The sequence below is a fragment of the Amblyomma mixtum genome, chromosome 7, assembly GCF_055824585.1.
Source record: "Amblyomma mixtum isolate Tamu chromosome 7, ASM5582458v1, whole genome shotgun sequence".
NCBI lineage: Eukaryota > Metazoa > Arthropoda > Arachnida > Ixodida > Ixodidae > Amblyomma > Amblyomma mixtum.
In genome coordinates this window covers 59,991,180-60,019,043 of record NC_143018.1, presented here as the reverse complement: position 1 = coordinate 60,019,043, position 27,864 = coordinate 59,991,180, and the positions used below count along the sequence as shown (strand labels likewise).

The window sequence follows — 27,864 nt, the reverse complement described above, 5'->3', positions numbered from 1 at the left end:
AAGAGAGGTCAGGAGGGGTACTTACCATAGTAACTGCTGCAAGAAAAGTATAATGTAAGCCATGCAAACTATTTATTTTGTCATAACATACACCTCAGCCATGCCCTACAGCTTGGCAACAGCCCTACAGATGCCTTACATATTGGCAACAGCAGTGCCCTAGCCATGGCCAGTGCATCAGCATTACCAAATTAACACAGCATTGCAGAGGCAAAGCAAGCACTGATAGAGAATAAAAAGGCAACAAATGATGTGTGAAATGATGAGGGAGGGGCTTGTTTCCCATGATGATGGTGCACATTCCTCGCGATCTGTAAGAACAGTCGCACTCTCTTCTAGCCTTTTTCCTTCTTCGTTTCCAACTTTTTGCATCTGTCTCTTGAGGTTGCTGTCGAGGTTTGTCACAGATAATGTCCTTGTTAAAAGACAAATGTTCACGCCTAGTCACATGCTCCTGGATTTCTGCACTCTCTTCTTAACTGGCACTTTTAATTTCATTAAAGCACTCAGAATAAGAAGAATATGCTTCTAGTTTTCACACAAATGCTGACATTTTCTTGGAACCAACGTCCCTTGCGAGATAAGCATTTTGTGTTCAAACTTGGGGAAGGTGACATGGCTGCATTTCACAATTCGCAGATATGTCAATTCACATTAAATTACGCTCCTTCAAATGACAGACCATTGGTCTTGTTCTATATACAGTGAAGTTATAATTCAGAGCAAAACTGTTGCTGCTGACACGAAGAGTGACCCACGAAGCGCAGCTCTAGCCTTCTGAATTTCTATTTCAGCCATCACAATTGACCGTATGTGTGCTTATAGTGGTGCCATTCATCGATACCACAGGGCCCTTTTGCAAGCAAGATTCAGCTTTGTCTGTGGAAGCACAAAATAATGTTAGTTGTGCCTTTTGTGTTCAGACAACGTCTGGCAAATGCCCATCCTAGCTGTGCCATTAGATTCGTCTCTTTGTTCTACATCTCTGAAGCACCCTTCAGGCTAAAATGGCAAACCTGACGTTATGCTGATTATTCAACGTCCCTTGAATGCCTCTCTTGGCTGCCTTTTAGTTTCAGAAGCCATGTTCATTGATATTTTTTGCGCAAGGAAGCAAAAAATTTGAACTGACTCGAAGTGCGTTTCGAAACGAAGTGTTTGAAAACACACCTGAAACAATGTAGAGAAGCCATCCAAAATTTCGAAGTTCATCCGATGTACCCCAGGTACATAATATACAAAATACTATGAGTACAGCTCTCTTTGTTTGAGGCAAAGCCAGATTGTTCCCAATTTCTGGGCCCTGAGAGAGTTCCAGAAAAAGTGGATTTAATTTAATTTTGATCTGAAAACTGCCCTTCTGAAATCTACAGCATAAACCAATGTGTGAATGTGTGTCACGTAGTCATCAGACATACGGTGAAGGATTCCAACATCAACAACGATTAGGTACAACTGGTGAATATTGCAACTATCGTTCCCACGCTTGTTTGCAGCTTGGGCAGCACGAAGACGTTGATCGGCTTGAACGGAACAGACTGGTCGCGCAGTGCAGGTGTAGTTTGATTGAGCAGGCTGGGTTTGGGCACAACTCTCCCTGCAAGCAACAAAAGCAGGGAAAACATAATAGCGTGTCAATTAGCCTCAGAACTAAGGTCACTGTTTCGCTGTTAAGTTCACTTTTTAGAAGTGAACAAGCATGTGTTGAGCTAGATTACTTCACAGTGCAAGAATAAAAGATATGCTCCTGAAAATTGTAGTTTATGGCTACCACACACTACGGCATGCACCCAAGAAAAAAGTTACTCGTGCAGCTATTGCTACAAAGAGGAACAACCATGCCCCAGAATGAGCTTCAAAATGCAAGACAGAGTGCGAGCTTTAATACAATATGCTCAGAGGCATCAATTTGCAGGTTTCTGGGCAAATGGGTGGTAAACTGAAAGAATGCATTTTAGCAAAGGAAGGCCTGAAGCCATTAATTGGTAAGATAGGGTAGGTGTATGGCTTGGTGGGGAGCCATTTTTTCAGTTGCTATGGTCTTTACAGGTTTTTCCATCAGCACGGGAACTTAATGTACACATGTGGATGATGAATAAATTTAAAAGCAAGAAAATAATGTAAAAAAAATCCATGGCTTAAAGGGGCCCTGAAAGGGGCTCTAATAAAGTTGCGGTACGCCTCTGATATTAAAGGACGCTGCTTCACGAATGTCTTCCAGCAAGAATTTTTTTGATGCGCTTTGCAGAAGTTGAGTTATCTGTAGTCAAAACTTGAATTTCAGTGTCTTCACGTCTTTCCCTCTTTTTTTAGTCAATTTTTTCACGCTGAAAGTTCGGCGTTCCTACGCCAGCCCTACCAGCAGGAACGGAGCTTCCTGACCCGCCAGAACACTGCGGCTTATTGGCCACAGTCGTGGTAGCCGCCTTATGTCTTCAAGAATCTAACCAATAGCCATCTCTGAACTAGTGTATGCTGGAGCGATGCGATGGAGGAGGGTACGAGCATGAAAAAGTCGCCGGAAAGGGCTCGCCAACTTTCGTGCGCAATAGAGGATATTCAAAATTCCGCAAGTGCGCTTTCCTGCATAACAACGTTGCCCCTAACAAGATGGCCGACTTCGCTATAAAGGAACTACATGGGCTTCAGGACAGGCGTTAAAGGTGTGGATAGAATGTAAGAAATGTATTTTGGAAGAATCAAACAAAAAACCAGTCTTTCTTGCTTTGTTTCAGCTGGAAACGCAAGGGCAGCCATCTTCTTTGGGACAACACTGTTATGCGGGAAAGCGCACTTGCGGAATTTTGAATATCCCCTATTGTGGGCTCTCTGCTGCATGTAGTAGTGTATTATTTGGCTCAGGTGTACACGACAACCCAATGCAGTGATTGAGCGAGTTGATTTGCTCTCCTCAAAAGGTCGTTGAGAGCCCCTTTAAGTACGACAAATAAGTACACGAAGAACAAAACTAACCATAGCTGAACATGCTATGTGGTTGCTGCAGTAAGGCAGTAAATGCCTCTGCAGTCACACAATGAAAAGAATGATGGCAGAGCTTGAAATGTCAAGATGAGTTCTAGATGGAGGCCATAGAGTATTACACATAAACTCCCTTAATCATATGTTTTAGGGGAATCCCCCAAGGTAGAGTTGATTCGTAATGAGGGAGTAATTACCCATTGACATCCACCCAAGCGCAGCCATACTGCTGCAAAGGAAAGCTGTACACCTTTCTCGGAAACTTCGCAGTTAAAGAAAAATTCGTCCTGGTCCGAGGTTCGAACCCGGGACCACCGCTTCACCGGAGCAGTCGCTCTACCAACTGAGCTAACCAGGACAGCAAGCTTATGGTAGGGCGAGAGCAAATTGATCAGCAACTCGAAGTGGGAACCGAGTTGGTCCCGGGTTCAAACCCCGGACCAGGACGAATTTTTCTTTTAACTGCGAAGGTCCTGGGAAAGGTGTATACCTTTCCTTTGTAGCCATATGGCTGCGCTTGGGTGGACGTCAGTGAGTAATTACTCCCTCATTATAAACTACCTTACTATCAGAAAAGCTAAAAAAAAAAACCTAACCTCAATCTTCATCTCCAAGAGGCGCTACAAGATTCACAATTAAGCTGTCCCATTTTGCTACGACAGGCTGTGACAAGTGTAATAAGGGGTATTTTGATTGACAACTCTCTCTCAATTCAGTTGATTATGAGGCACCCTCCTGAGTCGCTTTGGGACGTTAAACCAGCTATGGTTTATAAACCGTTATAAACCAAACCATCTTTTCCTTTTTTTTTTCCTGGTGTTCCCCAGGTTAAGTTACACTGTGGCTTAATTTATTTTCTTATTCTGTTATTTAACTACAGAGTGCATGTAGTCTTTTTTAAAAGTATGAAGGCTACGTCACACTAGCTGATTGATGACAGGCCTACGCTGGGTCTCCTTCGACGGTTCAAGTAATTTCAAGTTCCACAGAGAAGACACAAAAATCCCTAATTGGTGTCCTTCTTCATCCCTGTCTTTCCCTTTTGCATCCCCTCCTTCCTTCCCATCCCTCTTTCCCGTGCAGGGTGGCCAGCCCACTTTTCTTCACCTAACAGAAGTGAAAAATTCAGAAATTCAGCTCACAGAAATGAAGAAAGCATTCAAATAATGTTTTAAATTTCTCAACAACTTAAATTTTCCAGTTTACTTATATAGTATACAGAAACCCTGAAACCAAATAACTGCAAATACTCATCCGGACACCTACCTTGATGCATATTTGTTTGCATGCATGGCATCTGGGCAGCTCATCACCCAGTTGCTCCTGCACGTATGGCTCCATTTCAAGCTGTGCCAGTGGTCCAAGAGATATCTTTCCGTCGTTCTGAAAATGTATGACAAAATCGGATTAAATTCAGCTGTTCTGAAAAGGGATCTGAATGCAGAAAGACAGACGTAACATTCAGAGCTGACCGCAGCCACTAATCAAAAAAACAAAACAGCATGTTCCTTCCACCAGAATCCACATCAGCGCAAGAAAATTTTAGTCGCCAAAAATATCGCACTGTGTACGGGCATAGTTTACCCGCTGCGGTGGCTCACTGGTAAGGCGCTCGTCTACCGAGCCGGAGTTAACGGGTTCGAACCCGACCGCGGCGGCCGCGTTTCGATGGAGGCGAAACGCAAGAGGCGCCCGTGTGCTGTGCGATGTCAGTGCACGGTAAAGATCTCCCAGGTGGCCGAAATTATTCCCACTACACCTCTTTCTCTCTTCTTTCACTCCCACCTTCCTCTCTTCCCTTACAGAGGTTCAGGTGTCCACAAGACAGATACTGCGCCATTTCCTTTCCTCAAAAACCAATTTACCAATTTATGGGCATAATATTGACAATATCAGTAAGCCAGGAATTAGACAAGTGTAACACAAGGAAATGCACCCTGAACGAAAAATATCAACTCGACAGCATTACAGCACAAGTTTGGAAGCAACCCCAGGGGTGTAAGAACAAAATTCCCATTGGTCGATGATGATGTGACATCACAGGCTCTGGACCAATGAACAAGGAGCATGACGTCATACCAAGAACAACCATGTGACTACCTAAGTCGAGTGTGATGTCACATGGAATTGAAATTCAGTAAAAGATAAACTGTGATTATAAGGGACGTCTCAAGGCAACAAATGCTTAATTGTCTTTTGTACCTCTAAAACAACGCAGATGGTGTATCTTTACTCGCACAAATTTTGGTTTGTGAAAGTGTTCTTTTGAGATGGAATGAAATTTACAGTCAGGCTCAAAAGTCTCCAAGACTTGGGAGCCACAATACAAGCCAATAGCTCGACTACTAGCCATCGGATCGAGACCAAACTTGCGGAGGTGGAAGTTGCACTCTTGTCCATTAATCTGTGATAGCTGAGATGTAATCGCTGACAAAATTGGGAATCACCTTCCGAGTGTCCCAAGGGCTTTTTCCTCCGACAGCACACACACGAAACACAAGGCAAACACAGTAAGTGCATTACAACTTGAACCCACTGTGCTGTGTCAGTGCATGAGTTGCTTAAAGTGCACCGACTGCAAGATCCTGTGAGTCAAAACATGCACTGCACCAGTTGTGCACATCAGTAAACCCAAACGTATGAAATGGTGCAGTGAGCCCCCATGACATATTCCCACAACACGAAACCAGTGCTTGAATACAGAGGGAATCTGATATGAATTTTGTTAATCTAAACTCTCTTGTGAGCTGAACAGTTTAGGAACCGTTGTTTAGGTTTCCACAGATAACACATCAGGAATCCGGCTGACACAAACTGTTAAACTAACACAAACAGATTAGTTATATGTTAGTTATATGGGGTTTTATGGCGCATAAGCAACTATGGCTATCATGCGCCAAACACGAGGTTAGATGACGTTATGTCAAGTGTACAGAGGTTACATTATAATAGATTTAAAACATTGGCTTTCTTTAGAAACTTACAAACAAGTGAAAACTCGACAAGTGTTTGCTCGCCTAAAAGCAATGCGGGATGAAATGGAATGTGTTCATTGTAAAATACCGTAAAAATTTTTTTTCTAAGTTCTTCGAGATGCGAACAAGAAATTAAAATGTGATCTACCGTGGGCTCCTCACCACACTAACAACACAAACAGAATCGGCTTCTACAAGCTCATGTTCAACCTGGCACAGCATTGGTGAATTGTAGGTGAGCCTGCGCGAAACACATAATAAAAAGACTTTTGCCTTTTATCCTCATAAACACGTTCTTCTAGAGCACACAAGCTATCAGCAGTTGTTAGTAAACTGTGGGCCCATGTCCAACCATGTGACAAAAAGTCAGTAGTCACAGAGATATTATATCAGCATATAGTTTCTGCTCTGCCAATTCTGCGTGACCCAAGAGTTCAAAAAGGTCAAAATACACTGCTACACCCCATTCTCACAGGTTTGATGCTTCCCAGCTTCTTGTACCTTCACAACGCTTAACTACACTGCAAATGGTGACGGTGAGAAAGGACCCTCAGGATGCAGAAGTGAGCCATGAATGGCCGCCTTTGACTTAAAGCCTAACTACGACAAAGCAAGTGCCTGCTGTATAGCACAAGACCAGTCCAGTAGAGTACAGGGCTACCGTAAATGAAATTTACCAAACATCGATTCAACACAAGTCAGAACATGTCCACAAGAATTTCACCAGGCACATAGTTTAAAAATGAGTAACTTCAAATGTGAGAGATATTACGCTCTGTTACACTAAACCCTGTCGACACTTTGGACATAAGCAACATTACACAAAGTCTCAGCAGCTCTGTGCAAGGCTATGCGAGTTATGGAAGTTGTGTAAGTATGCAAAACACAGTGAAATGCAATCCCCAGTTTCAGCCCTTCTCGCATTGCAGGCACATTGCATTGGTTTGAAGCAGTTAAGCTGTGTAGGCATGTCTGATCACTTTATTCCATCCCAAATTACTGCTTGTAGGGTATTCCACAGCTGTGTACAACATAATCCATTTACTGAGGTCAAGATTTTAGTGCATCATATAAGTGACCAATTACACATTACAACTGGCATCTACTCTAAACTTTAGGCCAAAAAGATGGATTCACATAGTACAGAACACTGTTAAGGATGTGGATGTTTGTTTGCTGCTGATTCACTAGTGCAGTGTGCGGTTTTTGCTGCACGGCATGAATATTTTGAGACAGTTCAGGTGTGAGCATTGGAAAAAAAATTGGTTTTTGGTTTTTTGAGAGAAGAAAATGGCACAGTATCTGTCTCACACCTCAGTGGACACCTAAACCAGGTCATAAGGAAAAGAGGGAGTGAGAGATTGCATTGACTGAGAAAGAATTTTTTTGTGCTGCGAAAATCACAGGAACAATGAAGTGCTGGACCCAAGGGGACAAGGTGATGAAGTGATGGGACAGGGCAGGAACAGCATGTTTGATCTTTGTATGTTATAAGTCTCGGTGATACTAAAACACTTGTAACAATGAAGTGCTGGACCCGAGGGGACAAGGTGATGAAATGATGGGACAGGGCAGGAACAGCATGTTTGATCTTTGTGTGTTATAAGTCTCGGTGATACTAAAACACTTGTAACAATGAAGTGCTGGACCCGAGGGGACAAGGTGATGAAATGATGGGACAGGGCAGGAACAGCATGTTTGATCTTTGTTTGTTATAAGTCTCGGTGATACTAAAACACTTGTAACAATGAAGTGCTGGACCCGAGGGGACAAGGTGATGAAATGATGGGACAGGGCAGGAACAACATGTTTGATCTTTGTATGTTATAAGTCTCGGTGATACTAAAACACTTGTAACAATGAAGTGCTGGACCCGAGGGGACAAGGTGATGAAATGATGGGACAGGGCAGGAACAGCATGTTTGATCTTTGTTTGTTATAAGTTTCGGTGATACTAAAACACTTGTAACAATGAAGTGCTGGACCCGAGGGGACAAGGTGATGAAATGATGGGACAGGGCAGGAACAGCATGTTTGATCTTTGTTTGTTATAAGTCTCGGTGATACTAAAACACTTGTAACAATGAAGTGCTGGACCCAAGGGGACAAAGTGATGAAATGATGGGACAGGGCAGGAACAGCACGTTTGATCTTTGTTTGTTATAAGTCTCGATGATACTAAAACACTTGTTTTTCAGCTTAGAAAAAAACCTGCTCACCTCGACCAAGCACCTGAGCTCAGCCATTCGACTAAGGAAATCTTCAGCTGCACTTAGCCTGAGGGTTGCCTCATTGTCCTCGTAAACAATGTGGAGCGCCTCTGTAGACATTACGCTGCCGTTACTGGATTCAGCAATTTTCAGAACCTGCGAACCACATCAGAAAATTAGCAGCAAGGGCAAGGCCGCAGTAAAAGAAAAAATACACAGGGAGAGTTTCAGAAGCAAAAGTATTTTCAGCTGGTAATAAGGCTTATCATGTTTTTGTAAGAATTAGATAATCATTACATGCAGCCAAACTAGGCAGGCTGTAAGCAGAACCTTTCTTTTTTTTGCATTCGTAAGAAAACACACTTCTCGGACTACAGTTTCAGGCAGCTTGCGTAACACAAGCATCCTGCAGCAGAAGGTTATGATATTGCAGTAGTACAGGAGTGGATCATGCATCACGAGTACAATAAGGTTCGGTTGCAGCAAAAAAAATATTGGTCATTTTTTTTTTTTAAGAGAACACAGTAACTTCATGAAAACTAACAGAAAACATGCATGCATTATATAGCATGCGTTTATGCCATATAGGTATAAGCACAAAATGCCATAACGAGCATGCCAACACGTCTGACCAGAAACCAGGGCCGGCTTGCACGAAACAAATAAGACTGGCTTATTTCCAGTCTAATCTTATTCGCGGTCTAAAAGCTCTCTCGGTTTTGAAGAAAGGAAAGGCGCATAGCTGGTTCATTTTGTCAGTGGACACCTCAAATGCGCCACGAACTTCGACTGAAAGTTCGGTAACTCAATGTTTTAGTCGGCGTCGTGCGCACTTGAGGCACTCACCGACAAAGTGAACCATCTATGCGCCTTTCCTTTCTTCAAAACCGAGAGAGCTTTTAGACCGCGAATAAGATTAGACTCGAAATAAGCCGGTCTTATTTGTTTCGTGCAAGCCGGCCCAGATAAATAACCACTAATCTTACCAGTTTCTTAAAAAACTTCATCTCATTTGGAGAGAACTTCGTCGCGCACTTTGACAGCTCGTCGTCCTTCATGTTCAAAAGTGCATAGAAATGGGAGCCGTTTTCTTCAGACACAGCACCTTTGATCCTCATATGAAATGGGGAGATCACTGAATTGATGTCGGATATAAATTTTGCCAATTGCTGCTGGTTGTCCACTGCAAAGCATGGAACTGAAAATGAGGAGAAGTCATTTTTATGGATTCAGCATTTTTCCCTCTTCTGCATGATCAGATCAAACCCAGAGCAGAGAGAGCATGCAATGCTAATGAAAACTTGCACTCAGTCGCCAAAACACAAAAGCCGCAAGCCCCTTCCTATTACGGAGACTCTCGAAGACTTCAACTTCACTACCTCCAAGCACAATGAAGATGAATGTATGGTTCCTGTACTAACCTAATCACTCTTAGCGGGAAACATGGAAAATAAGGCTGGATGGATGGATTTTAGAAATTTGGGTATTTATTTTTCTTTACATTTTTCTAACCAATCTGTTAAACTGAACGGTATTATCTATAAATTTGCCATGTTTCTTTAAATAAAAAATGTACTGACTTTTATGTTTGACCAATTTTTAATCCTGAATTTGTATCCTCTGCCACCAATCTTCCAATCACTTTTTGCTAACATCTCGTGCAGATTCATTTGCATTGCCTTAGTTATCTCTAAACCCTAGGGCATCAGAAAGAGTCACTATGCCTGTATCAACATATAAATTAATACTGCCACAATCCCTTCTGATTTGCCTTTTCCATTTCCTATACACATCTAGAGTCTGGCTTTCTGTCAGTGAATTAATCCAGTTCTTACCCACTACATTTTTTAGCTGTTGCTTTAAGCTTGATGCTCTTTCTGTACAAGTATTTAAATGCCTTTCCGAAACCTGTTATCATTCAATTTACTAATACTCTAATCTCAGCTTTTCCATGCTTTGAACTCTGACCAATACATGCCAACCCCCCAAACTGCCTTATTTGTGTTTAGTGCTAACTTGCAAACAGCACACCAATTTATTCTTGAGACACTACGCACCATCTAGCCGAAAGAGAAGTTCTTTTAAATCTATAATTTATTTCTAGCCCCAACTGAACTTCTTCCCTTAGGCACAAAACCACACTCCCAAAAGTAAGCCCTGGCACCATTACTCCTTTCCAAATACGTCTCAGTACTTCATAACAGTTGGACCCCCAAAATGCTCTATGCTTCATTACTGCAGCATCTCTCCGACCTTTCGCACTAGTAGTCGTGTTGTGCGTTTCCAAGTATATCTGTCATTCGTTTGCCCATATCACGAGATATCTGGGGTATCTCATGGCTTTGTATAGCAAGCACCTGATCTGTGGAATCGCTGAATATCAACAAACCTGATTAAATGGCACTAAAAGTGAAGCTTAGAACGTCTCCTTCATCTTGAGAAGTACCTTATTATCTCGGTATATTTCCTTCAGCAATTTTATTATCTCATGATCGATACCTTCATTTTTGAGTATGCTCCACAGGAGCTCCCCATTTACATTGTCGTACACACCAAGTATGTCCAGGAAGGCTAAATACAGTGGCCTGTTACCCGCCTCAGCTATTTGTACACACTGGATAAGCACGAACATTCTTTCATCTAAGCGCCTACCACTTTTGAACTCATTCTGAAGTTCTCCCAGTGGCCTCGAGTAGTATCAGCGCATTCTAATAAGGTTGCGAGAAACCAACCACGGCTGGTCTAAAAACAGTGGTGGCGAGCGCTCTTCTAAAGTCCGGCAGTGTTTCCCACTAACAGTGATTAGGTCAGTACACATTATGTACGTGATTAGTGCTTGGTATCTTGTCGCTGCTGCACACTGCCAAAGTAAAAAGTCACCATGTCCACCCAGGCTATCACAAAGCTCTTGTCAACCAAATGAAACCATGTAACAAACAACTTATCCTAATTATATCGCTACAAACAAGTGCACCATTGTTTGATTTAACAAAAGGGCACAGTAAAGGCATAAAAAAATTGTGGTTGCGCAGTAACGGTTTCACCCCTCGGTGTACACCTCAACCGCGCTGTAAGGGCCGGGTGGAAGATTGGAGTGAAAAAAGAAACAGAAAAAGAGGTGTTACAGTGGAAGGTTCCGAAATCATTTCGACCACCTGGGAGTCTTTAACGTGCACTGACATCGCACAGCACACGAGCGCCTTTTGTATTCCGCCTCCATCGAAACGCGGCCGCGCCGCGGTAAGGTTCGAAATCGGGTACTCCGGAGTAGCCGAGCGCTGACCACTGGACCACCGCGGCGGGTATTGTAAAGGCATGTGATCGTCAATGAAAGGTGAAAATATCCTAACTTGTCAGACTGGATTAAGGAACAATTACCAGCTAGTTGATGAGATTAAGAAGCTTGCGGGGATAGGGTGGCCACAACTGGCAAAGAACAGGGTTATTTGGAGAGACATAGGAGATGCTTTTGCCCTGCACTTGGCGTAGTCAGGCTGATGATGATGATGCTAATGATGACCAGTCGATTGCAACTGGTATCAAACCGGCTTCAGTTGGAATTAAGTCTCTAAAGCCTGTTTCACAAGAATTATGCCGCCGCAGCGCAAAAACCCGCTTTTAAGTCGCCGCTGCGATGAGCGCCGAGAATACAACAAGCCAGAAATTTTAGCTGCGACGCGCGCCGCTCAGTCGCTTGCATGTAAATTAGTCAAGCCAGTCAGGACCAGTCAGGAATTTTCACTTCTGGATTCTAGGTCGGTGGCCGATGGCGACTACCGCGCTACCTCTATCTTGTGCAGGTCACTGCGCAGACGACGCAGCCGTTAACAACAACAATAATAACAACACACGCTTTCACATCTGCTTCGCGCTAATAAGTAGTGTTCTGCAACTTTATCGTAGCCATCTTGGGAAATTTTCCCGCCTCCACCGGTGGGAAAATTTTCCAAGATGGCTACGATAAAGTTGCAGAACAATGTATATGCCATCGCCACGAGGCGGGATACAGCAACATGAATCACGCAGAGGCCGGCATATGCGAGAAAGCCGAATCAAGTTATCATTTTGAATGTCTACGTCCCCAAGCGATGATAGTACAAAGGCTAAAGACAGCGACTGCAGCTTACGGCACCGGTATCCGACTCACCGCAGATGTAAAGTGGCACTTTTTACCTGGGTACGTACTGAGCGTATGTGTCCGAACTGGCGCGCTGGATCCAAACACATTTCTTACCTGAAAATTTTTCATGGCAGCAGCGGATCACATCTTCCAGCTCGCGCAGGAAGAGCACTTTTCTGGCAAGCATTATTTGGACGAACATGCGGTGGTGGTCCCCGTATCTTGTCATCGCGAAGAGCCGCAAAAACAGCACTGTCAACACACCTGGCCTATCTCACAAATGTTGCAAATGTCGCGCCAAGCGACAAAAAAAAAAAAAATCCCAAAACATAAAAGGTGTATTCGATTTGGCTGCACTTTCTGCACCAGTTCAAGGTGTGCATCAGTTTCGCATTCGGTACGAAACTAGTGCAACACGAGTTCTTGGCTGGAGCGAAGAGGATATGACAGAGTTAGCATACTAAATGATGACAGTATAGTCTCTTTGTGAAATGATGGCAGTTCTTTCTTGAAAGGAGGAGGTGTGTAACTGTTTTTGGCGTCGTGTGTGTGTGTGTGTGGTAGTGGTTTATTTTTAAAAAAGGAAAAAATGCTGAAGGAAAAGGCCGGCCCCGAGCTGCAGCCGGCGCAAGGACAGGAGAGAGCTTTGCACACGATTTACAAAATACAAAAGTAATCAAGGCCGCGCCGCTCGCGTGCTAATGTCCAAGTTTTGTCGGAAATAAGTGCGCGCGAGCGGCCACTGCGCACAATCACTTACAAAAACATGGGCCACGGACGCGACGAGCGGTTAGACCTGGCGCAGTATTGCTTTCACAATAAAAGAAGTAAACTGTATGTACTACATAGCCGCGCGCACGTTTGGCGTCCTGTTTCGGACTAATCGCGCGCGCGGCATACTGCAATGTGTGAATGTGTGTGTGTGCGCGCGCGCGTGCAACTTTTTTTTTTTTTTTCTGTTAAACTAGGAAAATTTCCTGGGACTCGTTCGTGGCAACACTTCATTGCGATCTGCTGTTTGAAAATTCACGAGGTTCGGGATTTTGGCGTCCGTTGATGTCAGCGGCACGCAGTTGGCGGTAATTTGGTGGTGACGCTGGCGACGCCAAGGCCAGTCTTTACTTGACATGCTACACTGCTACACTGATGGTACTGCACGGAACTAGTGCAGCCCCAATCGAATAGAGCTCGGAGTAGCTCGCTTGCTCGGAAGTTCAAGTAGGCCACGTGACCGGAAGTGCTTTTCTATTTCTCGGTCGATATCGCAGGCCGGAGGAGCTCCGAGCGCGTAGTAGCCGAAGCGGGCGAAGCTCTGGGCAAGTTCGTCGAAGTTTCTGATAGTGCGTTAACAGCCTGTAGTGGTTTTTGTCACGTTTTCTTGCTCTAGGTCGTGTAGTACGAGTGGTGCTAGCGTCTAGCATCACAGGCTGTATTGTTATTGACGCGGTGCGTCTCCAAATGAGGGACTAGAGTCGCTGTTGCTGTCATCGAAGTGCTCGCGTCGTCTTGTTTTGGTGGTGGAGGCGTATGGCGATCCCGGACGATGTTCTTTTGGCGGGATGGGCACCGTTCGGCGCCGCCTGTCTGGTGAGTGGTCGCTCTTACGCTTGTCGATTTTCGGAGCTGATATTTGTGCATTTACTTGCGAAAGCATGCTAGAGAAAGTGTTCGACTTTTACTGTGTAACGCGGCGTTGATTGCCACTGCCGCTTATCGCCGTTCATGCCTATCAAGAGTGAGATGGAATTGGGTGCTTTGCCACCACTACCTCGTCAAGATGTTGATGGCATTGTCGAAGTGTATATGTGACGCAGCTGTCTGCGTGTAGGTTGTTTTCACTTCGGATACTGCTTGTTTACTGGTTGTACATCCGTAATTCTTGCTGGGAAGGCTTGCTTCAAAGGAAGGGAGTAATGAATTATTTCATTGATTAAGCAAGCCAAAGGAACATACTCATACTTTCTGCCACCAATACACACCTGCTCACGAGTTTTGATGGCTGTTACTGACAAAATACTCATTAGCATTTGCTTTGTGTATCAGGTTTTTCCATTTGGCGTTTACGGATTGGTCAACATTTTTTGATAGTTACAAGAACAATTAAGCGGACTGTGAGGGTCATCACTGTCATGATGACAGTCATGCCTTTTTCATATAGTGGCACGTCCACAAGAAGCGCCACAGTTCATGCACAGTAGGAATCTTATAGTGGTATGTTGAAAATATACATGTTGAAAACGTTATGTGTTTTTTATGCATGGAGGTGAAGGAGGTACCGAGTATCGTAACTGCCTCCACTGTTTTGGCACTGCTGATATACCTGTAGGCGTGCAATAACGGTGTAGGCATGAGTGCAGTCTTGTACCCCACTTTACTTTCACTTCTAAGTTTTTACTTTAGAATGAGTGCACCAGCTTGTTGCACGTCTTATGGGAAGAAGCACTGTTGGCTCATTAACATGCCTGAGATTGCTTACTTTCGCTTGCATCATATGCAACCAAATCCTGCTTCACTAACAGTCGCTGAGCTTACAACGCATATTTAGTGCGTCTCAGTGAGGTCACTCGATATTCTGCAAGTTGTCAAACTGACAACTTGCAGAATATCTCGACAATTTTTCAGCCACCCCACCACGGTGGCTCAGTGGTTACGACGTTTGGCTGTTAGCCCGAAAGACGCGGGTTCGACTCCGGCCGCAGCGGCTGAATTTCGATTGAGGCGAAATTCTAGAGGCGTGTGCACTGTGCGAAGTCAGTGCACGTTAAAGAACCCCAGGAGGTCGAAATTTCCAGAGCCCTTCACTACGGCGTCTCTCAGCCTGAGTCGCTTTGGGACGTTAAACCCTAATAAACGAAACCAAACCAGTTTTTCAACCGAAAACCCTCATTCACAAACGGCAATCTTGCATTCTTGTGAGAAAACTTGCAGAATATTGAGGGCCGTCTACAATTTTTCAACTGAAAACCGTAATTCATAGACGGCGATCTCACATTCTTCGAAAAGGGAGACTGGAGATGTCCATTTATCTGTGTGAGAGGGAAATAGTTGAATGGACACAATAGAGCAGGGGTGCGAATGCAAGAACGCAAGGAGCAGGTCAAAACAGGTACCCGTCAAGGGACTGTATCATTGTTAGCTTTCGACAACTTCCTTTGTAAACTCTATCTCCAAAGCTGGTGGTGATCGTCAGGGCTTTGAGTTCTTGCAGCTTAGGGGGCAGTCCCTGATCACCTTTTCGAAAAAGAATACAGTGGAGGGCGACTGATTCATCTCCCTTCGTGCTAACCCTTTCAGTCTCCAGAGCAGGAAGCGGAAACGCGGTCTGTGAACGAGGGTTTTGGTTGGAATACATTGTCCTGTAAGTCAGCTTTCCTACAATTTTGCAAGTTGTTCATTAATAATGCCTCTAGGGAAATCCAGATTGCTAACACTAACACCTCCACTAATTATAAGTAAAGGTATCATCAAGTAGCTGATTGTCATGGACAGCAATGGAGCCAGGATATCCACGGTGGGGTTGCATGGAGGGGGCAAGAGGGAAGGCAGGCCAAATTTTATGTAATCATGATACCTTTGCATCATTACCCCTCATAATAATAAAAAAATAACACAGAGCGATGAGAGCTTTATATATCTGCTGAATAACCACTGTTGATTGCATGGAGTATGAAACTAAACCCTCATCATGGAGACGAGGAAGCACCTAAAAAATTAATGGGGTGGCACTTGCCAACCGTTGCCTTCCCTTGGCACTGTCACTGGTTAAAGAGCCTAATTTTTTTTCGTCGTAAAGAAAAGTTTGGCGTCTATAGTTTTTGATGCTGCTATGTTTATATCAAAAATGTTGTAAACCATATTTAAGAATTCTGTGGTCAGTGAACAAACTGAAAACAAATTCAGCCTCAACCAGCAGAAATTCATATTATTGAACTGTCTGATTGTGGTCGTGTTTGGTTGTGCAAGCTTTCTGTCTTGCCAGTGTGACGACACACACTTGTTGAGCGTGTAATGACTAAACCGTGAAATGCTTTCTTCTTGCCAGCCTGCATCGTTGTTTGCAGTATGCAAGCATATTGTCTGTTACAACACTACAAACTCCCCGCACAAGTGGGTTGTACCTATTCGTGCATGACTTAGACCATGCGTGGTCTCATGTGCAGTTTCAAGAGTGATAGGGGACTTGCCTCTATTTTCTTCATAACCTGCTGTTCCACGTGAAGTGGTGCAACTGCTGTGGAAGTCTTGAGTTTAGGATTAAGAAGCATAAACCGTTGGGCAAGCTTGTCAGACATGCTTCAACTACAGTTGGCGCAGCCGAACACAACAGGGACATAACGACAACATGCACAAAGTGCCTAATGTGGCACTCTGCGTGTGTTAGCTTCATGTCCTGGTGCTGAAGCAGTTGTCATCCATGTGTTTAGGACTGAGCAATGAGCTGCCTTCTTGGCGTATGGTGTCATTGCGTACCTTTGCTACCTGTGTGATTGAAAACTTCAGCTGTGTTCTAGTTCATAGTTGAAGGCAGGAAAAAATTTAGGGGCCTTGCACTAATGGTGTACTATGTTTAGGGACGTCCAGAGTGTGCTGTACTGTGTCTAGGGATATCCAGGCAATGCTGTACTATGATTAGGGATGTCCACATTATGCTGTACTATGTTTAGGGATGCCCAAGCTATGCTGTGCTACGCTTAGGGATATCCAGAGTATACTGCACTATGTTTAGGGATGTCGGGCGTATGCTGTACTATGTCTAGGGATGTCCAGGCTATGCTGTACCATGATTAGGGATGTCCACACTATGCTGTACTATTTTTAGGGACACCCATGCTATGCTGTACTACGCTTAGGGATATCAAGAGTATGCTGCACTATGTTTAGGGATGTCGGGCGTATGCTGTACTATGTCTAAGGATGTCCAGGCTATGCTGTACCATGATTAGGGATGTCCACGCTATGCTGTACTATGTCTAGGGACGCCCTGGCTATGCTGGGCCACGCTTAGGGATGTCCAGGTTATGCTGTACTTTGTTGAGTGATGTCCAGGAACGTGTTCATGTGTGTATGCAGCTGTGCCTTCTGGTGTCCTGGGTGTACCTGTGGGCACTGAGCCTGAGGCGTGAGCGTGAGCCCCTGGCCCTGGCATGCGGTACCATTGCATTGGCGGCCAGTTTGGCCGCGGCCGCACTTCTGCCGGCCGATGTCTCACTGGTGTCGGCCATGAAGGGTGACGATGGGGCCTTCCTCCCCTGGGCGGCCAATGCCTCGGAACGTCAGGTGGTGCAGTCTCAGGTCCAGCTGGCCTACTATGGTTCGTTCCTCTTCCTCTGCTCGTCAAGTGTGCTGTGCTGAGGGGCAGCGGATTTGATTTCATCAGAGGGAACTCCACAGGGAAACTTAGACGCTGTTCTTTACCTAGGATGGGAAGAGGTGCATTAAGAAGCGCATCTGTTAACTTGTACCAGGTATAGGTACAGTCTTTGTCAAAAGTTTAGAGCCCAGAGGGTTTGCTTCTAAGCCTTGTAGTGGGACTCCTGAAGCATTCGTAGCAGCCCTACCCATTGGAGAAGACAGGGCCAGAAATCTTTTTACCTTCAGGAAATTTGGAGCACTGCAGATGCATTACAAACCACACAGTGTGGCTCAGAAGCAAACCCCCTGGGCTCCAAACTTTTGACAAGGGCTGTACATCTACCAGCTGTACCAGGTACAGGTATAGCCGCTAGCTAGGCACATGCCTGTGGATCCCTCATACTGCAGAAAGTAACCTGAAAAATGTATTGTTATCATATGGTATGTGGAGTTTAACTTCCTAAATTTGCACATGGGATATGAGAAACGCCGTGCTAGAATGTTCAAAATTCATTTCAAACCATGCATCTTGAAGAGTGGCATAAATTGGCATGGGGTAACAAATTTCTTAATGGGGCTCTGAAGGACCTTCTGAGGAGAGTGCGTAAACTCGCTCAGTCACTACATTCTCTCGTCATGAACACCTACACCAAATAATACTTCTACACGCAGCAGAGAACCCACATTCATGTGCGAAAGTTGGCGGATTCTTTCCAGTGACTTTTTCGTGTTTGCTGCCTCCTCTATTGCACACTCGTTCTGTTCAGAGATGACTATTGGTTAGATTCTTTCAGATGTCACGCAGCTACGATGGCTGCGGCCAGTCAGCAACGTAGCTTGGCGGGTCAAAAAGCTCCACCCTTGGCGATTGGGCCGGCGGAAGAGCGCCGACCTTCGAGTGTACGAAAAGTGATGAGAGGAGTGGGAAAAGTGCGGAGCCACTGAAATTCAAATTTTGACGACAGGTAGCTCAGCTCCTTTAAAACGCATAAAAAAAAATTATTGCTGGAGAATATTCGTGAAGCGGTGTCCTTTAACATCCCGGGAATACTGCACCTTTCTTGAGAGCCCGTTTCAGAGCCCCTTTAAGGGGATGTACAAAGACTGAAGGCTGATGCCACATCAGGGAAATACAAAGACCTATGTGACCAAACACGCCGCAGTGGTGGCATAGTGGTTTGCCTTCCATGCCTTGCATGCAGGAAGTGCGGGGTTGACCTTGTGTGACCTTGTGTCACTGGGTGTGCACAAGTGATACAATGGGTACAAGCTTTCCCTTGGCTTGGTGCTTGGCTTATCTGGGGTGAAAAGCTTGGAAAATCGGTCTTCAACTGCACCTTGTTTAGACGAAAAACACCTTGTGCCATGGTACTCTTTGGCCTAATCGACCCTTGGCTACTGTCGACAAATGGCAGAGTTGCTCATGACATTTTGCCATGTATAATCATGCCAATCTTGCTCGCTGCCACTGGTGGTGCTGCTGCTGTTGCTGGCTGTGCTTGAAATTATTGGTAATTATGCCTCCAGGAAAGATTTAGGGTTGGGGCATATTTGGCAGCGTAATGATTGCACATGGCTCGTGAAAAACTTGGCCTTCCACTTGTCGCCAGCCTTCCTCAAGAGCTGGAGTGACAACGAATGTGGAAGCAGCGATTATATTGCTGTTTTTTCATGCCTTACATGACCTATAACCTGTCTTTGACGTCACAGCCATCATTGGCCGTTGAAACCGACACAGCACGAGAAAGAAATCCGATTATAAATTATTTAGCGGTCTCAGGAAAATACCAGGTGGTAGTCCATGTATAATGCCTTACGCCTCATTACATTGAAGAAAACATGCACGCAGAAACTAGGTGTCTATACTCCTTTAAGACGTACCATGTATAGTCTAGTGTTGCAGGTGCAGGGTTTTCTATGTTTGGCTGGAAGATTTGAAAAGATTTCTCTGTGCAAACTACTGGCCTATTGGCACATAAAAAGTGTGTTCAAAGTAGCATATTATAATCTGTTTTGCTTGAGAAGTAATTTAACATTGGCATTTGCCTGGGCTGCCTTGAATCAGTGAGAAGCTGCTGCCCATTGTGACTCCGCTTCATAGAAAGGCATGCCAAGCTGCAGCGAATTTGGTGTCAGCGACACAACTTGCCCATCCACCAAGCCAGGTAGTCTTTGTATCAGTTGCTCCTCCGATCAGCTGGCGATGTGACCTGTCAAAAGTCGCCACTTAGGTCACTTTTTTTATAAACAGCAGTCACAGTGGATCAGTTTCTCAGGGGTTCCTGGCAATCCAGGTGAGTGCTGATGTGAGATGCGAAACTACTACTCAAACAAAACAGATAATAATAGTCTAGTTGTGAGCATTACATGATGAAAAATAGGCCAGTTGTTTGCTCACAGGAACTTTTTAAAATCCTCCAGCCAAAGATGGAAGGCTCTATATAAAGCAGGGAGAAACATCAATAATTGTGGAGACCCAAGTGCAGTAATTAGGTTAGAAAGTTTGGTGAGATGAGGTGGCTGTAGCTGGCACTAGACAGAGGTTACTGGAGGTCATTGAGAGCGGCCTTTTTAATAGTAGTGGTCCTAACGTGACTGACCATGATGACTGTGATGATTAATGAAGGATTTTTTTTTTCCATTCTGGGCTTTCAAATGGAGCAGTTGTACATTCTGTACTCGAAGGCACAACAGAACAGACCATACAGGCTATGTTGTTTGAGCTTATAGTCATTTTGGTTTTGCCATTGCCAGGGTGCATTTCGAATTATTCTCAGGGCTCCTATTAAACATGTAGCATATGCTGACCGCCATGTCCTTTACGCTCCCCATGCAGAAATTGGGCTGAAGCTGTCTCGTATGGGGCAAGTAACCCAGTCCTTGCAAAAACTTGTTTCAGATTTGTGGTTGTCATGGAAATGGTGCAAACTGTTGGACTATCGACTGTGAAAGAAGTATTTTGCATATTTGTTTTTTTTTTGTAGATTGTCATTCCTGCTGGGTTTTTCACAGATGTTTTGGTTTCGCATACATTTAGCAGTCATATGCACCAGTGAACAAAGTGAGTGATCAAAACACGACGAGGTGTTTAGTTAGAAAGGGCCTGTGAACAGAATACGAGTGACGGTTTGTTCGGGTGTCAGCAATGGGAGCTTGGGTCCTGTGCCTAAGTGACAAAGCTGTGCCGACCCATCTTGATTGCAGCCTCATCTTGGCCAGTAAAGTGTAATTGTAATCTAACCTGCCAGCACTGCAAACCATCAGATGAGTGTGACTGAAAGCACTGCGCCTTGTGCAAGTTAGCAGCCGAACGTCCATTTGCCCGCAGTGCTTTACGGACTGCTGGTGCTGCTGGCCTTTGTGGTGCTGCCCTTCGCCTACTTCTTTTCGGAAGAGAAGGATGACACGCTGGACGTGGGAGTTGGCAGGGTGAGTGTGTAGCTCGTTTCTGAACATGCGGAGTCTTCCATCTCATATAGGGTGACATTTCTGAACATGTGGAGTCATTCATCTCACATAGGGTACAGTTAAAGTCTTTGAACTTTTGAACACTTGACTTTGGCTTGCTTTTTTTAACTCACTTAGTTTAAACTTCAAGTTTACTTGAACTGATGTTTTCGTGTTAAGTGTCAAGTAAACTAAATAGATGCTGAAAAAGCTGGTGTACCAGCTTAAATTTGTGCAGGCTTATCTCTTGGTTGCATCATAAAATGAAGCCGACATGTTCACTGTATTGACAAAAGCAAAGTTGCAATAGCAGTGTAGGCAGTTGGCGAGAAAGAAAGATGTGTGCTGACAGAAATGCCGCGAGGCAGCACTGGCTTGTGATTGCTTCCTTCTTTTTATTATGAAACCGATTTTTCTGCAGTCTTGTTCGAGTGCTCATCTGGAGCATTTGTTATCTGAGCACTATGTTGTGTTGCCAGAGGAGTTGTGCCAATGGGTGTCGTATGCAGTTTAGTGGTGAAACCTGACGTACAGTCTTTGTCAAAAGTAACCAGGCTCCATGGTTTGCTTCTCACTCGTAAAACAGAGCCCTCACGGCTTCCCTAAAGTCAAAAAGTTTGTTGAAGATGAGAACAGCGGTTCTTCTTACCATACAGAGATTTAGAGCTTGAGGGCTGGCATAATAGCTTTAATATACGACTGAGAAGAGAAACGTGCAGCCTGGTTACTTTTGACAAAGACTGTACCTACTGCCCAACTGCCTACCTCTATTTAAAGGTGACCGACACTGCCAGGATTAAACCTGCCAGTTTGTACTTGAGCGGGGTGAAAGGAATAATGGCTGCATTGTGGCAGACTGTAATCATGTCAGATGCCCATGCAGAAAAGAGGCATTTCATATTTAGGTGTGCTTTGAACCGGCTTTCAGTGTGTCATGTTCGTACATATTTTTTTTTTCTGGTGGTAATGTTTGAAGTGCACTCTTACAGAGGGTGGTGTCGGCCCTGAAGTACACCATCCTGTTCCTGCTGGTTGCCGGTGTGCTGCTCACCATCGGGTGAGTGTCCATGTTCAGCTTCTCTTGGCACAGAGTGGGTGGAGAAGGTTTAAAGGAAGCGTCATTAAAATTTAGAGTTACAGCCTCTCACAGAAATTGAAGGAAGAAGGAACAAATGGTAATCGTACAGGAAGCAGTGACTGTTCAGAGTCAGTAGGCGTCACGTGTGAGAAAACAGAACAGTGGGGAGAACACCTCCTCGAGGGGGACATGTTGACCGCAATCATGCAACACAAGTGGGCTTCAGCAGTACATCTCATCCGTGGAGCAGACTACAAGGGGGGTGGGGGGCAAGGATATCAGTGAATGAAGTGCAGTGCTGGGAGACATGAGGCATTCGTTATTTTAGCCAGCACTTTATGTGGTAACAGTGACATCCCTCTCTGCTTCTGGCTGCCCATGTGGATGCACCGGAGCGGAACAAGTTTCACTGGTCTGTGATGTCACGCACATCCCTTCTCGCTGGGCTCCCCCCTGTGAATACTGCTTAAATGCCAAGTGGGACTGGGTTAACCATGTCAGAAACTGTTACAGCAGCAGCTGTTATGGCCACATTTCCTGCTTGTGTGGCATCGGTGTTGTCGGCGTAAAACACTAGGCGCAAAGCGCCATGCTGAATGGCCAGAATGGAGTGACATTGCGCACGAAATTGTGACAACATGCCATGCTGATTGGCTAGAATTAAAATAAATCACTGATTGGCTGGAACAGAATGGCATCACTTGTTAGGTCACGAGGGATTCACTAGAGCATACCCATGATGCTAATGCAAGTACTATAGAGGCGTAAATGCTATAGACATCCCACATCCCTAGCTAGAGTTACTGTGAAAGCTCCGACTGGCATGTGTCCCCAGCCCAGCTGTTGCTCATATTTGCCTTATTACTTGGGTGAACAGATGAGGGAAAGGAAAAGAGGTGCTCGTTATGGCATGCATGACAGAAGCCAGCGTTTTGTTAGTTCATAAAGCCATACTCAGAGCTCTTGGAATGTACAGTCTTTGTCAACAGTAACCAGGCTGCATGGTTTGCTTCTCATTTGTATAGTAGAGCCTTTACGGCTTTCCCTAAGGTCGAAAAGTTCTTTGAAGGTGAGGACAGGGGTCCGCCTTACCATACAGAGATTTAGAGCTTGAGGGCTGGCATAATGGTCTAAATATACGACTGAGAAGCAAAACCATGCAGCCTGGTTACTTTTGACAAAGACTGTACCAGTTTGGAACTCGGTTTCAAAAAGTGACTGCACTGGTCCCAGGAGCCACTTTGTGGGGGCATACAGATGGGGGTGTCATCTGGAAGCAGCCAAATTGCGAATGGCATTTCTTTTTTTGGCTTCTTTTACCTCTTAATTTGTATCTCCGAGTATTGTACGGATTTTTGTTAATGCATCTATTTTATTCACCTTTTTGCCAGGTGGTTATGCGTATAACAACATCTTGCAGTTCTTGAACACAGTTTACAGTATTGACCACGGGGACGCTACAGTCCGTAAACACCCATATTTCATCCCCCTTAGACTGGCATTTTTTGAGGCATGGACCCTATGGGAAGTTTCGCAACTGGTAAAATCAAAGAGCTCTGGCTATGTCTGCCATACATTGCGCTTCCTGAATATGAAATGACTAAGTGTAGAAAAAAACAAATTGACGGTCGATTTGCATAGTTAGGCTCCTAACCTGAATAAAGGCATATCTTATCGGAAGAAAACAATGCGCAGTTAACGACAGTATTAGTTGTGCAAAACCGCAGGGATCGGTTTTAGGTCCTCTTCTTTTTCTAATATGATCTCACTAGCAACATTTCAAGTAAAATCAGACTTTATGCAGACAACTGCTGTATCTACCACAACATTTCTTTGGAAGCAGATGCCGCTACATTACAACATGACCTCAACTCCGTGTTCTCTTGGTGCGAAAACTGGAATATGGCACTAAATCGCTCCAAATGTAATCTCATCCGGTTTACGAAAAAGAGAAAAATTTTCCAGACTATTTTCTTGGCAGCTTAGGCATATCTGCTGTTTCAACTTATAAGTACTTGGGAGTCTTTTTCTCAGCTGACCTCTCATAGGACACACATGTCAATTATATAATGGCTAAAGCCAGCCTCACGTTAAACTTCTTCCTACGGAACTTTAGGGATGCACCAGTTCCACTCAAGGAGATGTTATTCATGTCCAACGTATGCCCTGCACTCGAATACGCTTGCACCGCTTGGGACCCGCATACAAAACAGAATAGTATTGAGGGACTGGAGCGTGTCCAAAAACGGGCTGCTAGGTTTGTCTCTGGCGATTTTAATTTCGAAAAAAGCTCTTCTGGTTTGTGCGACAAGTTGGGGTGGCCGTTAATTGAAAAAAGGAGAAAATATTTGAGGCTCTTTCTTTTATAATGTTCTTAATGGAAAATGTGGTATTCCAAAAGAGAAATACATACGTGAGCCAAGTTACGTTTCCACCAGCACTAAATGTGTCCGAGTACAATTCCCGAATTAACACATTCAAATATAGTTTTTTCCCACGAACAATACATGACTGGAACAGCCTGCCTGCACGAATCGCTGCTTCCCCTTCCACATCTTTTTACAACGCTTTGCAAAACCACCTGTTAATATCATTGTATTAAGTTAAAATGACTGTTAGTATCACTGATAATATCAGTGTAGCAGTAGCTCTTATCCTGATACACTGTGTTCTAGTTTTGTGTTGCTAAAACAGTGCTGTATTTTGAATGTCATTTTCTTAACGTCTGTCGCGGGCGTGTTTTTCTTTCTGCAACGTTGTTTTCATTTTTGCCTTTACTCCCATAGTCCATGGGTTTTCTCAGTATATTTATTTATTTATTTATACAAATACCTCACAGGTTCCACACTTGGAACATTGTGTGAGGGGAGGGGTTACAATATTTAGCAGACAAAAGATGGTACAAAATGGAAAGAACAAAAGTAAACAATATTAAATACATTGGACTGCAAACAATTATTACACTGTACTTGAAGAAAACCGTAATATATTGACACAGAGGAAAAAACAGCAAACAAATAGCGGCACTGCATGGATTTGACAACACATACGAACACAATTTATGTACAATATCATGGATGCATGAAGGTGGTCAATTCGTTTTTGAACATTAATGGGTCCCGTATGGTAGCAATGCAATCCGGAAGGCCATTCCAACACTTGATAGCACGTGGCAAAGCAGAAGAATTAAACGCGAGTGTTCGGCCGAATAGACGTTGGAAGCTAAGATTATTATGTAGGCGACGTGAAGTGCACATTGGGCCTGTAAGTGGCAGGGTGGACGCGTGACAACTGTATATTAGTTTCTGCAGTAAGCAAAGAAGTGCGATATCCCTACGTGTCTGTAAACTTGTTAGCGATAAAGATAACTTGATGCTTGTTACGCTAGAATGATGGTTGTAGTCTTGAGAAATAAAACGTGCTGCACGGTTCTGAATTGCTTCGAGGGAATGAATTAAATAAGCCTGATGTGGTGACCAGATAGCTGATGCATATTCTAGTTGGGGACGGACAAATGTTAGAGATGCTACGCCTTCTGCTGTTATATCTATTGTAGTCATGAATGAGTAATTGAGTTCTTGGGGTTGAGGTAGGTTGGAATAGTCTTCGGTAGTGAATACTGATGTGAAGTAGTCATTAAACGTGGCTGGACAGTTCTCTTGGGGTATTGGACATTTGTTTTCATCAAGCAATGAAATGGTGTCCGACGTGCGTGACGGGGAAATTGTTTTCCAAAATTTTGCGGAGTTATTTTTTATGAGAGATTGAAGGTCCTGTGATAAAAATTTATGTTTGGCCTTCTGGATGGCATGGCAGTATGGTACTTCACGCACTCTGTGCTCAGCATGCGCAGAATCAGTGCACAATCGTTTCGTGGCTCTGAAATGAAGTTTTTTCTTGTTTTTCAATGCTCGTAAGGAATTGGCATCATTTGCCTCAATTACTGTTACTCTATTTCATCTGTTGCTTTTATGATGTCTCTCCCCTACAACAATGCCCCAGTGGGGGCGCTGTAGGTATTTTGTATAAATAAATAAATATATAGATTTGAATTTGATGCACTATCACCTCAGTTTTCAATTCGGTTCCAGTCTTCAGGTCCACTGTTCAGAGATGGCAGTTATTCGGATAGCGATGATGAGTTAATGCCCATATATGCGGAATTGGTCATTATCTGCTTTACATTGATGGATGCCTGGGAGTCCTCATACCTCTCCTGGAGCAGTGGTTAGGCGATGCACCACTGCCCTGGGATGGCAGGTGCTGCCATCAGTAGGCCTTCTTTCGAGCAACCGCTCGTGACCAGTCATTAATTTAACTGCCACCTACATGATGAGCAGTGCGTGTGTGTGTGCGCACGCATGTGCGTGTGTGTGTGCATGTAATCTTATTGTTTTGTTGGCCTTTGGCACATAAACATCATAAGCAACAGTATGCCAACAAGGGCAACATTTAACTAATGACCAAGCAAAAATTTTTGCAGAAGGAAACTTTCTTTGATATTTATTGCATCTATTGGCTCTATGAATCAGTCAGAAGGTACGTTAGTGTGGGAGTAATTTTTACTATGCTAGGCAGGTAAAATCTAGTTCGCAGTAAAATTGTAACTCTGTGTGCACCAGTGATCGCAGCATATTGCTAACTAAGTTGGAAAATTTCCAGGGCAGCTAGTTTGCTAGGAAGCATTCGCAGTAACCATTCAGGCATGGGAGATATCGGTGTATCCTTTGCATGTATGTTTTCTGTTAAAAATAAAAGAAAGCAGCTGCTGCTTGTTACGTGGTTAGGGCATCAAGCTTGAAATGTGTATGATTTTAGCACAGGCCAGCTCAATCAGCTGCCATCAGTCTAATGCTAATATTATTCCTTAACCAGTTTCTTGCAGCGATTCAGTTCATCCCTTGTTAGTGACTGTGGAAGCATTGTGCCATCATTATTGCTAGGATCAGTCTGTCAGCATGTCGGCTTATAAGAACACACTAGAATTTTGTTCAAAGCACGTGAGTGGCTTGAAATGCTGACCATGGATGTTGTCAACGTGCAGGGCAGTCATTCCTCTGCGACAGCTTCCGCCGAGCAACAGCACGGAATGGGACAAGATTCAGTTCCTCGTCGACGAGCTCGTTGCCAGCCGTGAGTGCTTGTCTTCTGTGTTCTGCACGAAGTCTGCCTCAGGCTGCTTGCTGCTTTTATGTAACAGGATGATAAAAACAAGCAGCATGCAAAGAGGGTGCTTGTAAAGAAGGAAAAGCATAACAAACTCTTAAAGGGGCTGCGAAACACTGCTTGGGGGGATATCGGCCATACTTCAGATGGATTCTTTATGTCACACAGATGCTGACTTAAAAAGAACTACAGGAATCGATGCACAGGAACGGGAGTTATTCAATGAAGAAATTTCAAAATACAAGCAAACAAAACGCTGCCCTCAACTCGATTTTGGCGGGGCTTCCCACTCCTATTTCGCTCTCCCAATGACGGCACCTGGCGCAACCAATCAAAACAGCCAGCCAGAGCACGTCGCGGAAGTTTGTACTCCATGGTTGCCTGCTCTCTGTAACTCGTTCTTGCTGAGACTGGCAGCGTCGTTTCCATACCAGAGCCCCTGGTGGTGTATTTTTATTTTACTTGCTTTGCAGGGCTTTTATCTAAGACAAACAAGTTGTCTTTGTTGATCTAATATAAAACACCGACAGGTGACAA

At 44.3% G+C, this 27,864-nt stretch overlaps 2 protein-coding genes across 4 annotated transcripts in view; one reads left to right on the top strand and one right to left on the bottom strand.

Moving 5' to 3' along the window:
- Positions 1 to 55: 55 nt before the first annotated feature.
- Nse1 (SMC5-SMC6 complex component Non-SMC element 1) lies at positions 56 to 27,714 on the bottom strand. Of its 3 annotated transcripts, none has more exons than XM_089552741.1 (5): positions 27,184 to 27,714; positions 9,151 to 9,362; positions 8,174 to 8,320; positions 4,246 to 4,362; positions 56 to 1,597 (listed from the first exon to the last, which is right to left on the bottom strand). In XM_089552741.1, exons 1-5 carry the CDS (start codon positions 27,212 to 27,214, stop codon positions 1,472 to 1,474), a joined length of 633 nt encoding a protein of 210 aa, XP_089408867.1. In that variant the 5' UTR covers positions 27,215 to 27,714; the 3' UTR covers positions 56 to 1,471. The 3 variants fall into 3 exon arrangements, with proteins under 3 accessions (XP_089408867.1, XP_089408866.1, XP_089408865.1); XM_089552740.1 differs by lacking the exon at positions 27,184 to 27,714 and adding an exon at positions 12,399 to 12,620 and having other exon boundaries at positions 9,151 to 9,347; XM_089552739.1 differs by lacking the exon at positions 27,184 to 27,714 and adding an exon at positions 12,399 to 12,615.
- The window catches only part of LOC149336214 (putative lysosomal cobalamin transporter), a 39,799-nt gene continuing 25,487 nt past the window's right edge, over positions 13,553 to 27,864 (top strand). The window contains exons 1-5 of the mRNA XM_089552738.1: positions 13,553 to 13,871; positions 17,355 to 17,595; positions 20,965 to 21,065; positions 22,073 to 22,140; positions 27,206 to 27,294. Of these exons, the coding sequence (XP_089408864.1) occupies positions 13,812 to 13,871; positions 17,355 to 17,595; positions 20,965 to 21,065; positions 22,073 to 22,140; positions 27,206 to 27,294 (559 nt within the window). The 5' untranslated portion in view covers positions 13,553 to 13,811. The remainder of the gene's footprint in view (positions 13,872 to 17,354; positions 17,596 to 20,964; positions 21,066 to 22,072; positions 22,141 to 27,205; positions 27,295 to 27,864) is intronic.